The sequence below is a fragment of the Artemia franciscana genome, chromosome 16, assembly GCF_032884065.1.
Source record: "Artemia franciscana chromosome 16, ASM3288406v1, whole genome shotgun sequence".
Lineage (NCBI taxonomy): Eukaryota > Metazoa > Arthropoda > Branchiopoda > Anostraca > Artemiidae > Artemia > Artemia franciscana.
Window position 1 is genome coordinate 13544783 of NC_088878.1, and position 13457 is coordinate 13558239.

At 34.6% G+C, this 13457-nt stretch overlaps 1 protein-coding gene across 1 annotated transcript in view; it reads left to right on the forward strand.

Annotated features, from left to right (window-relative positions):
* LOC136037099 (ribonuclease H2 subunit B-like) overlaps nucleotides 1–13457 on the forward strand; it is an 83782-nt gene that overhangs the window by 30285 nt on the left and 40040 nt on the right. The window contains exon 2 of the mRNA XM_065719553.1: nucleotides 12738–12879. Within this exon, the coding sequence (XP_065575625.1) occupies nucleotides 12738–12879 (142 nt within the window). The remainder of the gene's footprint in view (nucleotides 1–12737; nucleotides 12880–13457) is intronic.

Consider the following 13457-nt stretch of genomic DNA (forward strand, 5'->3'; position numbering starts at 1 on the left):
TTTTTTTTCTTTTTAGTTTTTTACCTTTTTTTAGTTTTTTTTAGGTTTTTTTCTTTTTAGGTTTTTTCTTTTTTAAATTTTTTAATTTTTTAGTTTTTAGTTTTTTTCTTTTTAGTTTTTTTTTAGTTTTTTTCCTTTTTTCTTTTTTCAGTTTTATTTTTTCAGTTGGTAATATTCTATCTTTTTCAATGTTTTTCAATTTGTCAATGTTTAATCTAACATTGACAGTTGGAAAAGTCTTCACGTGCCAAGCATGCTAAAGCTCAACAATTTATAATAAACCTCAACATTTAAGTATCTGTTTTAAGGTTTTCGAATTACTTTAATCATTGTCAAAATATTTTGAAATATTTATGCAATTCCCAGTTCTTACATTTTTAGTTTCAGTTTTCTTTTTCTTCTTTATTTTTCAGACGTAAATACATATCGCCGAACCTTTGTTTTTTTAACTAAAATCTGGTAGGCATTGATGACCTTATCCAAGTCAAAATCCCAAACCCAATCATCATCGCTATCATTTTCAGGTTTGATACGTTTTGAATCTCGCTGTCCAGGTTGATTGACATCGGGACGCAAATGACGACCGGGACATAGGGAATATAAATGACGACCGGGACACTCAAAGAGAAAGCGACCGGGACACCGGAACACAAATGACGACCGGGACACAGGGAATATAAATGACGACCTGGACACTCAAAGAGGAATTACAGACTGGGACACCGGGACACAGGGAAACAACAACAACGGGGACGCCGGGGGGGCACAGGGGGATATATAAATGACGACGGGGACACAGGGAATGTTCGATTAGCAATCACCATCAACAAAGCTCAAGGGCAATCATTAGAATAATGAGGTATAGATCTGAACACAGACTGTTTTTCCCATGGACAATTATATGTTGCATGTTCAAGAGTCGGTAAACCTGACAATCTATTTATATGCACAGACAATGGGACAGCCAAGAATGTAGTATATTCGCAAGTTTTACGTAGTTAAAAAATATATATATATATATATATATATATATATATATATATATATATATATATATATATATATATATATATATATATATATATATATATATATATATATATATATATATATATATATATATATAAATAAGTTGTCTGTCTGTCTGTCTGTGGATCAGGTGACGTCATGTTTCTGTGTTGACTGACGTCATGAAATTAGTGACGCTGAAAAATAAAGAAGAAAAAGAAAACTGAAAAAAGAAAAAAGGTAAAAAACTAAAAAAAAACTAAAAAGAAAAAACACTCAAAGAGAAATTACAGACCGGGACACAATGACGACCGAGACAGAGGGAATATAAGTGACGACCGGGAACCTCAAAGAGAAATTACAGACTGGGACACCCGGACACAAATCACGACCGGGACACAGGGAATATAAATGACGACCGGGACACAGGGACACAACTACAACGGGGACGCCGGGGGCACAGGCGGGATATATAAATGACGACCGGGACACAGGGATTGTTCGAATAGAAATTACAGACCGGGACACCGGGACACAAATGACGACCGGGACACTCAAAGAGAAAATACAAACTGGGACACCAGGACACAAATGACGACCGGGACACAGGGACACAAATGACGACCGGGACACAGGGAATATAAATGACGACCGGGACACAGGGAATATAAATGACGACCGGGACACAGGGACACATCATTAGAATAATGAGGTATAGATCTGAATACGGATTGTTTTTCCCATGGACAATTATATGTTGCATGTTCAAGAGTCAGTAAACCTGACAATCTATTTATATGCACAGACAATGGGACAGCGAAGAATGTTGTATATTCGCATGTTTTACGTAGTTAAAAACATATATTTATATCTATCTCTATTCACAGGTGGGACACAGGGACACAACCACAATGGCGCGTAACTAATATGGCGCGTAACGACTTACGCGCGCGGGGGGGCTTGGGGGGGGCGCGAAGCGCCCCACCAACTAGGTGCTGTGCATATAAATAGATTGTCAGGTTTACCGACTCTTGAACATTTAACGCATAATGGTCCATGGGAAAAAATCCGTATTCAGATCTATACCTCATGATTCTATTGATTGCCCTTGAGCTTTGTTGATGGTGATTGCTAATCGACCATTTCCTTTGTTGCCGTCGTCATTTATATATCCCCCTGTGCTCCCCGGCGTCCCCGTTGTAGTTGTGTCCCTGTGTCCGGGTCGTCATTTATATTCCCTGTGTCCCCGTCGTCATTTGTGTCCCGGTGTCCCAGTCTGTGATTTCTATTTGAGTGTCCCGGGCGTCATTTATATTCGTCAGGATATTGTAGGGCATCGTAGCATCGATGAGTTTAAGTAATTCTTGTCAACTGATTGTTTCGCCTATAAAGAATATTATCTCGAGGTAAGAACTGATCACCGACCACAACGATTGCCACTTTGTTGATAGTTGCGTATCAGGAGGAATCAATTCGATTGCTGTTTTTAAGCAGAAGCACTAAATTATTATTTTTGTGGAAAAGATGATATATATAAATATATATATATATATATATTTTCTTTTTAGTTTTTATGTAGTTTTTACCTTTTTTAGTTTTTTTCTTCTTTTGTATTAATGCTAAAGCCAAGGTTCAAACCTGGAGCCTCTCGGACCTAGAACCTGAAACATAACGCTTTACCAACTCAGCTACTTCGGCGTGAATACATTTGTTTTGAGCAGCTTCCTCGGGTGTTGCCATTGTAGGTTCTTCAGTCATTTTACAATTAGAAATTTCTCTTTCAACGGTCTTCTTACAATTAAAAATTTGTCTTTGAACGATATTCTTAAATACCTGTGTCCTGGTCGTCATTTATATTGCCCGTGTCCCGGTCGTCATTTGTGTCCCGGTATCCCAGTCTGTAATTTCTCCTTGAGTGTCCCGGTCGTTATTTATATTCCCTCTGTCCCGGTCGTCATTTGTGTCCCGGTCTGTAATTTCTCTTTGAGTGTTTTTTCTTTTTAGTATTTTTTAGTTTTTTACATTTTTTCTTTTTTCAGTTTTCTTTTTCTTCTTTATTTTTCAGCTTCACTATGAAATACATATCACCGAACCTTTGTTCTTTTAACTAAAATCTGGTAGGCATTGATGACCTTATCCAAGTCAAGATCCCAAACCCAATCATCATCGCTATCATTTTCAGTTTTGATATGTTTTGATTAGTGGTTCTGGACTGAAAACTAAATATGCTAATCAAATTGGGAATTGCAATCTTTTAGGTTGAAAAGGCAGATCCATTGGAATCATGAGAATGCGTGGAATAAGAAAAGCCTCACCCTCAAAAGGCCCTGTCAAAATTGTTGCCTCTATTACGTTATAACAGACATAACACGTCATTTGTGTCCCGGTGTCCCGGTCTGTAGTTTCGTTAGTCGACAAACATGACGTCAGACGACAAACAACTTCATGACGACATACAGCTCAATCCTTATAATGACGTCAGTCGACAAACATGACGTCAGTCGACACACAAACATGACGTTAGTCGACAGACATACAAACAACTTATTTTTATATATATAGATATTCACAGGAGGGACACAGGGACACAACTATAATGGCGCGTAACGACTTACGCGCGCGGGGGGGCTTCGAGGGTGGGGGCGAAGTGCCCCCCTCATTTCTTTGTTAGTCATTTCTTTGTCATCATTTGTATTTCATTTCTTTGTTAGTGGCTGGATTCATCAATTTAATATTAAAGTGATAGCCGCCGGCTCCATTCCAAAAAATGATAGGATATTGTAGGGCATCGTAGCATCGATGAGTTTCAGCAATTCTTAACAACTGAGCGTTTCGCTTATGAAGAATAATATCTCGATGTAAAAACTGATCACCGACCATAACGATTGCCACTTCGTCGATAGTTGGAGCATTGTATCTACGCACATGTTGGCCAGGAGGCGTTTTGTCAGCGGAAATAACAATTTTATGCGTATCAGTAGGCATCAAATCGATGGCTGTTTTGAACAGACGCACTAAATTATTATTTTCATGGAAAAGATGTTGCAATTGGGAAACGATTGTCCTTTCAACGTTGGGAGAAATTTCGCAACGTGCATTCAATTCAGAATTTCTATATCTGATGAAGTACAATTGTAAAAATTTATGATTCTCGCCTGAGAATGGTAGAAGGGACCCTGCTCTATGATAAATTTGCCCCTTTACTTTGAAAGTAGACATAAATTGATCTGGATTTTCGATTTGGGCTCCAAACGACGTCATTTGGAAACAATAGTTATATTTTCTGATTTGTGACAAAAAACGCTTAGATTCTGACGTAATTCCAGTAAGGAAAGTCTTCAATGGCTCTGGTGGTGCAGCCAATAGAGGAAGTTTAACTTTTCCTTAGGCGCAACACATTCCCATTGTTTCACCATTGAATTTCAAGGCCTTGCAATAGGGACAAATTTTAGACATAGTCCCGATTTGAACACATCTACTCAAGCTATAATCATCGACTGGGCTGTACCTGAATGCCAGGCGATAACCTTCAGGTTGCTCTGATTCCTCGGCACGCTTTCTTTTCTTACTTTCTCTATCAGCAGCAAGCCTGATTTCTTGCTGTTCTTGTGATTCCCCGGCACGCCTTCTTTTTTCACTTTCTCTTTTAGCAGCAAGTCTGGTTTCATGTTGCTCTGGTGGTTCCTCGGTATGCCTTCTTTTTTCACTTTCTCTTTTAGCAGCAAGTCTGGTTTCATTTTGCTCTGGTAGTTCCTCGGCACGCCTTCTTTTTTCACTTTCTCTTTTAGCAGCAAGTCCGGTTTCGCGTTGCTATGGTAGTTCCTCGGCATGCTTTCTGTTCTTTCTTTCTCTATCAGCCTAAAGCCTGTTTCCTTGCTGTTCTTTTGATTCATCGGCACGCTTTCTTTTCTTACTTTCTCTATCAGCCTCAAGCCTGTTTCCTTACTGTTCTTTTGATTCCTCGGCACGCTTTCTTTTCTTACTTTCTCTATCAGCAGCAAGTTTTTTGACATAGACTCTTTGAGCATCTTCCTCTGCTGTTGCCATTGTAAGTTCATCAGTCATTTTAGAGTTAAACATTTATAGATTTCTACGTGAACGCATGTCTTAAATATCTTTAATGACGTCACCGTCATAACAAAAATGACGACAACTAACTTCATGACGTCAGTCAACACACAAATATGACGTCACCCGACAGACAGACCCACACATCCACAGACAACTTATTTATATATATATATATATATATATATCTATCTATCTATCTATATATATAAAAATAAGTTGTTTGTGTGTTATGTCTGTCTGTCGAGTGACGTCATGTCATCATGTCGTCATGTTGTCATGAAGTTAGTTGTCGTCATGTTTGTTATGACGATGACGTCATTAAAAGTATTTAAGAAAATCGTTCAAAGACAAATTTTTAATTGTAAGAAGATCGTGGACGGAAAAATATTTAATCGTAAAATGACTGAAGAACCTACAAGGGCAACAGACACACAACTTTTGAGTTACGTCATGTCATCATGTCGTCATGTCGTAATGAAGTTAGTTGTCGTCATGTTCGTTATGACGATGAGGTCATTAAAAGTATTTAAGAAAATCGTTCTTAGACAAATTCTTAATTGTAAGAAGATCGTGGACGGAAAAATGTTTAATTGTAAAATGACTGAAGAGCCTACAATGGCAACAGACACACAACTTATTTATATATATATATATATATATATATATATATATATATATATATATATATATATATATATATATATATATATATATATATATATATATATATATATATATATATATATATATACATATATATATATATATATATATATATATATATATATATATATATATATATATATATATATATATATATATATACATATATATATATATATATATATATATATATATATATATATATATATATATATATATATATATATATATATATATAAAAATAAGTTGTTTGTCTGTATGTCGACTGACGTCATGTTTGTGTGTCGACTGACGTCATTATAAGGATTGAGCTGTATGTCGTCATGAAGTTGTTTGTCGTCTGACGTCATGTTTGTCGACTAACGAAACTACAGACCGGGACACCGGGACACAAATGACGTGTTATGTCTGTTATAACGTAATAGAGGCAACAATCTTGACAGGGCCTTTTGAGGGTGAGGCTTTTCTTATTCCACGCATTCTCATGATTCCAATGGATCTGCCTTTTCAACCTAAAAGATTGCAGTTCCCAATTTGATTAGCATATTTAGTTTTCAGTCCAGAACCACTAAAGCTATTATGTAAATATCAAAAATATTTATGTTGTTTGAGCAATAATTTTTAGTTTTTATTTCAAAATAGAAAATTACCTGACAATTTTAGAATTATATCTATCTATATATATAAAAATAAGTTGTCTGTCTGTGGATCAGGTGACGTCATGTTTCTGTGTCGACTGGCGTCATGAAGTTAGTTGTCGTCATTTTTGCTATGACGGTGACGTCATTAAAGATATTTAAGACATATATGTTCACGTAGAAATCTATTAATGTTTAAGTTTAAAATGACTGATGAACTTACAATGGCAAAAGCCGATGAAGATGCTCAAAGAGTCTATGCCAAAAAACTTGCTGCTGATAGAGAAAGTCAGAAAAGAAAGCGTGCCGAGGAATCAAAAGAACAGCAAGGAAACAGGCTTGAGGCTAAAGAACGCAAAACCGCGCAGTTAGATGAAGATCCACCTGGACAGCGAGAGTCAAAACATATCAAAACTGAAAATGATAGCGATGATGATTGGGTTTGGGATCTTGACTTGGATAAGGTCATCAATGCCTACCAGATTTTAGTTTTAAAAAAAAGGTTCGGCGATATGTATTTCATAGTGAAGCTGAAAAATAAAGAAGAAAAAGAAAACTGAAAAAAGAAAAAATGTAAAAAACTAAAAAATACTAAAAAGAAAAAACACTCAAAGAGAAATTACAGACCGGGACACAAATGACGACCGGGACAGAGGGAATATAAATAACGACCGGGACACTCAAGGAGAAATTACAGACTGGGATACCGGGACACAAATGACGACCGGGACACAGGCAATATAAATGACGACCAGGACACAGGTATTTAAGAATATCGTTCAAAGACAAATTTTTAATTGTAAGAAGACCGTTGAAAGAGAAATTTCTAATTGTAAAATGACTGAAGAACCTACAATGGCAACACCCGAGGAAGCTGCTCAAAACGAATGTATTCACGCCGAAGTAGCTGAGTTGGTAAAGCGTTATGTTTCAGGTTCTAGGTCCGAGAGGCTCCAGGTTTGAACCTTGGCTTTAGCATTAATACAAAAGAAGAAAAAAACTAAAAAAGGTAAAAACTACAAAAAAACTAAAAAGAAAATATATATATATATATATTTATATATATCATCTTTTCCACAAAAATAATAATTTAGTGCTTCTGCTTAAAAACAGCAATCGAATTGATGCCTCCTGATACGCAACTATCAACAAAGTGGCAATCGTTGTGGTCGGTGATCAGTTCTTACCTCGAGATAATATTCTTTATAGGCGAAACAATCAGTTGACAAGAATTGCTTAAACTCATCGATGCTACGATGCCCTACAATATCCTGACGAATATAAATGACGCCCGGGACACTCAAATAGAAATCACAGACTGGGACACCGGGACACAAATGACGACGGGGACACAGGGAATATAAATGACGACCCGGACACAGGGACACAACTACAACGGGGACGCCGGGGGGCACAGGGGGATATATAAATGACGACGGCAACAAAGGAAATGGTCGATTAGCAATCACCATCAACAAAGCTCAAGGGCAATCAATAGAATCATGAGGTATAGATCTGAATACGGATTGTTTTCCCATGGACCATTATGCGTTGCATGTTCAAGAGTCGGTAAACCTGACAATCTATTTATATGCACAGACGATGGGACAGCAAAGAATGTTGTATATTCGCAAGTTTTACGTAGTTAAAAACATATATATATATATATATATATATATATATATATATATATATATATATATATATCCGATGAAGATGCTCATAGAGTCTATGCCAAAAAACTTGCTGCTGATAGAGAAAGTCAGAAAAGAAAGCGTGCTGAGGAATCAAAAGAACAGCAAGGAAACAGGCTTGAGGCTAAAGAACGCAAAACCGCGCAGTTAGATGAAGATCCACCTGGACAGCGAGAGTCAAAACATATCAAAACTGAAAATGATAGCGATGATGATTGGGTTTGGGATCTTGACTTGGATGACCTTATCCATATATATATATATATATATATATATATATATATATATATATATATATATATATATATATATATATATATATATATATATATATATATATATATATATATATTCACAGGTGGGACATAGGGACACAACTACAATGGCGCGTAACTAATATGGCGCGTAACGACTTACGCGCGCGGGGGGGCTTGGGGGGGGGGGCGCGAAGCGCCCCCACCAACTAGGTGTTGGGGTGGCGCGAAGCGCCACCCCAACAGCTGGTATATATATATATATATATATATATATATATATATATATATATATATATATATATATATACATACATATCTATCTCTATTCACAGGTGGGACACAGGGACACAACTACAATGCCGCGTAACGACTTACGCGTGCGGGGGGGCTTGGGGGGCGCGAAGCGCCCCACCAACTAGGTTTTTGGGTGGCGCGAAGCGCCACCCCAACAGCTAGTATATAATAGATTATATATATATATAGCCTATAGATGTATATCTTTTACTAGTAAAAACATTCGTTTTTATTAGTAAATAAAATTTTAAACATTCGTTTAAAATTAGTAAATATTACGTTTTTATTAGTAAATAAATAATCGGAGGGCAATTAGGCTTCCTCCCCCGCTCCTTTTTTTCAAAATCATTCGATCAAAACTATGAGAAAGCCATTTAGCCAAAAAAAATAAATATGCAAATTTCGTTTCAGTTATTCCAAATCAAGACATACATTGATTTAAAAACGTTCAGAAATTAAATAAAAAAAAACAAATTTTTTTAACTGAAAGTACGGAGCGACATTAAAACTTAAAACGAACAGAAATTACTTCGTATATGAAAGGGGCTGCTTCCTCATCAACACCCCGCTCTTTACGCTAAAGTTTTTTACTGTTTTAAAAAGAAGAGTTGAGAGAAAGTCAAACTTTAGCGTAAAGAGCGGGGCGTTGATGAGGAAGCAGCCCCTTTCATATACGAAGTAATTTCTGTTCGTTTTAAGTTTTAATGTCGCTCCGTACTTTCAATTAAAAAATCTTGTTTTTTTATTTAATTTGTATCATAGCTTGAAATCCACTGTTGTCTATTTCTTATTTGATCGTCATTTTAAATAATACTAAAACATATTTCTTACAATTTAAGATTGTATATTACTCACTATTGGTATTATAGCTGGCGAGCCAAAATTCTACCTGGTAAATCAATCCAATATTTCTGTATACTGTTCAATTACTTTGCGGCTATTAAAAAGATTTTTACTGTTACGTTTATGTTTTCAGGATAATTATAACTGTATACTAAAAGTTACTGATGTCACAACTGGTGTAAGACTATGAACAGCTTTATCGATTAGTTTATTGTTGTCTCCCAAATCAATATTCCTGTTTTTTATACTTGACGTTTGCGTTTAGTTTTCTATAATCCTAGAAACATAAGGAAACATAATTATTTGGTTTATTTTGTACTAGTTTTATTGATATATATTAGACAGGCCGTGAAATAATAATTTTTGTCTGTTTTAACTTTCAACTCCGCTCTTTATTTCCCTTGGAAAAACTTTGTTTTTAAAATTAATCTTTCTTATGGTCAGTATGAGTAGCAGTACTTGCAAAACAATTTTGTGCGTGATCAGTTTTGTCGCGTTTAGTTGTCTGTGAGTTGTAAGCAGCATAAATCTATGTTGGATCGGTTGCTAGATAAACCACGGCTTTAGTATTTTTGCCCAATAGGTCTATTCACAAATCTTCTTCTTTTTTTCAATTATTATTTACTTTTGTAAAATTAGCAATTCTACCCTTGTTTATATTTTCATTTCAAGTATATTTAAATTTTATAATATTAGTAAACAGTACAATCAAATAATTTATTTTGTAAATGTGAAACATTAAAATTTAACCTTTAAAGTAGTGGACAGAATAAAAAAAAGTCAATATTACATACAACAATAAAATATTAATTAAAAGGAGACTTTGAATTATGAGCAATAGTGGGGGCTACAACATTCTTTTCTGTTCTTTACCAAAATGTATGCCTATAATACGACTACCTAAAGTAAAACATTCTACTCTCACGAAAATAGGGCCTAAGTGGAGCTATCTGATATCAAACTTGTAGTTTTGTGAAAGGTTAAGTTTAATTTAAGTTTTAAGTTATTGAAATTTACAATAAGATATTCAAAATAGGAGAACTTCTGAACCACTAGTTTCAAAAATAGAAATATAAAAAGACAAGCATAATAGGAAGAATCTGAAAAAGCATAACATTCAAGTTGTTAACGTTAGAATGAAATATTAATCAAAAGCAATATTGATGAAAATAATTGTATTTTAAAATAGCTCGTTAAAAACGAGGTTTCTAAAGTTTTTTGGGATTGAACACTCTTTCGCCCCAAAATTGGTTTTGAAAAAGTTGGTATTGAGAATACATCTGCTGTAAACCTGTGTACATCTACTATTAATATTATCGTTCTTTACTGAAAAAAAACACTATTTATGGAAATTTCTTTTCAAATAATCCTACGATCACTCGTTTGGTACGATCATCCCTGGGAAAACTAGACTAAAAAAGGAAACATATCGCTACATCCCATGCGGAAAAGTTGTTTTCCTTGTTGTCCAAGATGTGTACTGTAATTCCCATATGCGGGTTTTCGATTATGGTGATGCAGCTTTTATTCCGATCCGACACGATTCTTGAGGGTTAAAATTTCTTTTAATTGCCGTATATTTTTTTTTTTTTTTGCAACAATCTGTTACCGTTAAGTTTACCCCAAATAGCAATTGTCATTCTCGGATCAGCTTCAAATGGCGATCCTTCCTGATTTGACACTTCTTTTTTTTTAACTTTTGGTTTCTATGGGCCCTGATTCACTCTTTACTAAGTTGTACCTATAGGTGCAACCAAGAAAAGAAAAAAAAACTCCTCGAAATTGTGTATAGATGAAATAATTGGCTCCTTTATTTTAATAAAATTTCAGTTTCTTTTTTCTCTGACCAATATTTTTGTAATATGCTACTGTTTACAACGTTTTAATTGCTGTTTTCATTTTGATTGATCTGTGTCGATATAACTTTTTTCTGCTGTACCTCTTGAAATTTGGCTATTTGAAACAATGCTTATAAACTGCTTTGAACAAAGAATATAAAATGCTTATATTCCAGCGTGCCGTCTTTATTCCGTTTTTTATTCCGTCGAAAAGGACTATGCCGTCTTTATTCTAGTTTTTGTGCCCCTGCTGTTTTTATCTTTCTGTTTTTCCTTTCCTCCTTTGCAAGAAGGATACAAAGAAAATACGTTCAGGATATTTTAAGTATTGCAAGTATTTGCTACTTCTGCCTCGTTGGTATCGGAATCATACAGTCGTTTCTAAATTTGAAATCATTGATGCGCCCTCGCGACTGAATTAATTATCTACAGGTATATCTCTTAAAACTCAGCAAATGATTTGTGTTTTTCACCCTCTTTGGCCTTTTTTTGAATTGAGATAATTTATTTGTGTTGCATGTTGTAATGTTATTTATGTTGTTATGTTTTTTTCTCGTTTTTTCTGTTTTTCTGTGTTTACTCCACAGTTTTATGTATTTTGTGGGTCATAAATAAATTATTATTATTATTATTATTAAACATAGAATGCTTTTTGCTGGAAAGTGGCCTATAATGCTAAGGAGTTGCATTTCCAGCCAAGTGTTTTCCATTTCTCAGGAGGGGGACCCTTTCAACCAGTTTTGGTGCGAGTACATCCTCCCATCTATGGGTGTGGTCACTAAGTTAATGAAGTTGATTCCCATGGCACAAAGTCAATGAACAAAATTTACGTTAATAATTTAGTTATGTCTAGATCGGGGTTTTCTCTTGTTTTTAGAGGGGCTAAGCTGTGGGATTCATTACATTAAAAAATTTAAATAGTAATTTAAGTGAATTTGAAGGGCAGTTGAAGAATGAATTGTTTTCTAAACATGATTTTTATTATTAATGTAATAAGATACATAAATGGTAGATTAAATTGATATTAAATCATTAAATACAGAGTTTTATGTTTATTGACGTTTGTTTAGGAAGGAGTTTAGTGTGGAGTATTAAATGAGCAGGGAATATGATGATGTAGTTGTGTTGTGTTTTTAAACCCCTTCTTAGGTTTATGTTAAATTGTTTTCATTTTTTCTTCTTTTGGATTTGTTTGGTTGTCTCTCCTCCATATCATGCAGTGGTATTTGGAGGGGATTTGTTTATGTTAAGGTTTTTTTGTCAATAAATCATGCTGGATAAATTAAATTAAGACACATAGACATTTAACCTTTGATAAAATTTGTCATAGTATTTATTAGGGACATTGCAGAAAAAAACTCACTTATATAACAACGAGATTTATTCATTTGAGCATAAGCAAGTTTATAATGCAGCGTTACTCTCTTTTAGAATATTTACTTGAAGACACCAGTTGTGATTTGATTGTCCTGCGACTTCCTCACCCTAGAACGAAAGAATCAAGATTGTTTTTAATGCCAGACAAAAAATCTGATACGATTTTTGAGGCAAATTGCATTAATGATGGCTCCAGGTAAGTAGACATAGTTAAAGTTAGAAGTTATATAATCAAACAATTATTTACCAAACATTTATAAAAACCATTCTCAATTTCTTTAACATTTGGATATGCCCTTGTAAGAGGTGCTACTAGTCGCAAATTATATGCCGATTAAGTTAATTACTGAATGTTCTGGTCATCTATCAGCAACTTTAACAGCGATTTTAATCAGTGTTTTATGGGCAATGTTTTACCTATTGTTTAAAAACAAATATAGCAATTATAATTATTTATTTATTTCCCTCAAAACTGAGGTAGCTCTAGTTTGGAATTTCGATCCGACACCATTTTTTAGAGTTTTCAGGCTATGTTTCGAAATTCTGATAAATTTATTTATACTAAATACTTTTACCATAAGGATTGATCAAAATCTCAGTTAATATTCCTGATTCAGCGTCAAATGGTAATGTTTTCTCGCGCGACAGTTTTTATTTTTTTAAAGTTTTGTAAAATTTTGGTTATGGCTGAAAATCGTTATTTACTAGGTTACAGTTACTGCTGCAGCCATGATCCTAATGTAAATGCTTAAGCAATTTAAGAGAGGAATGTAA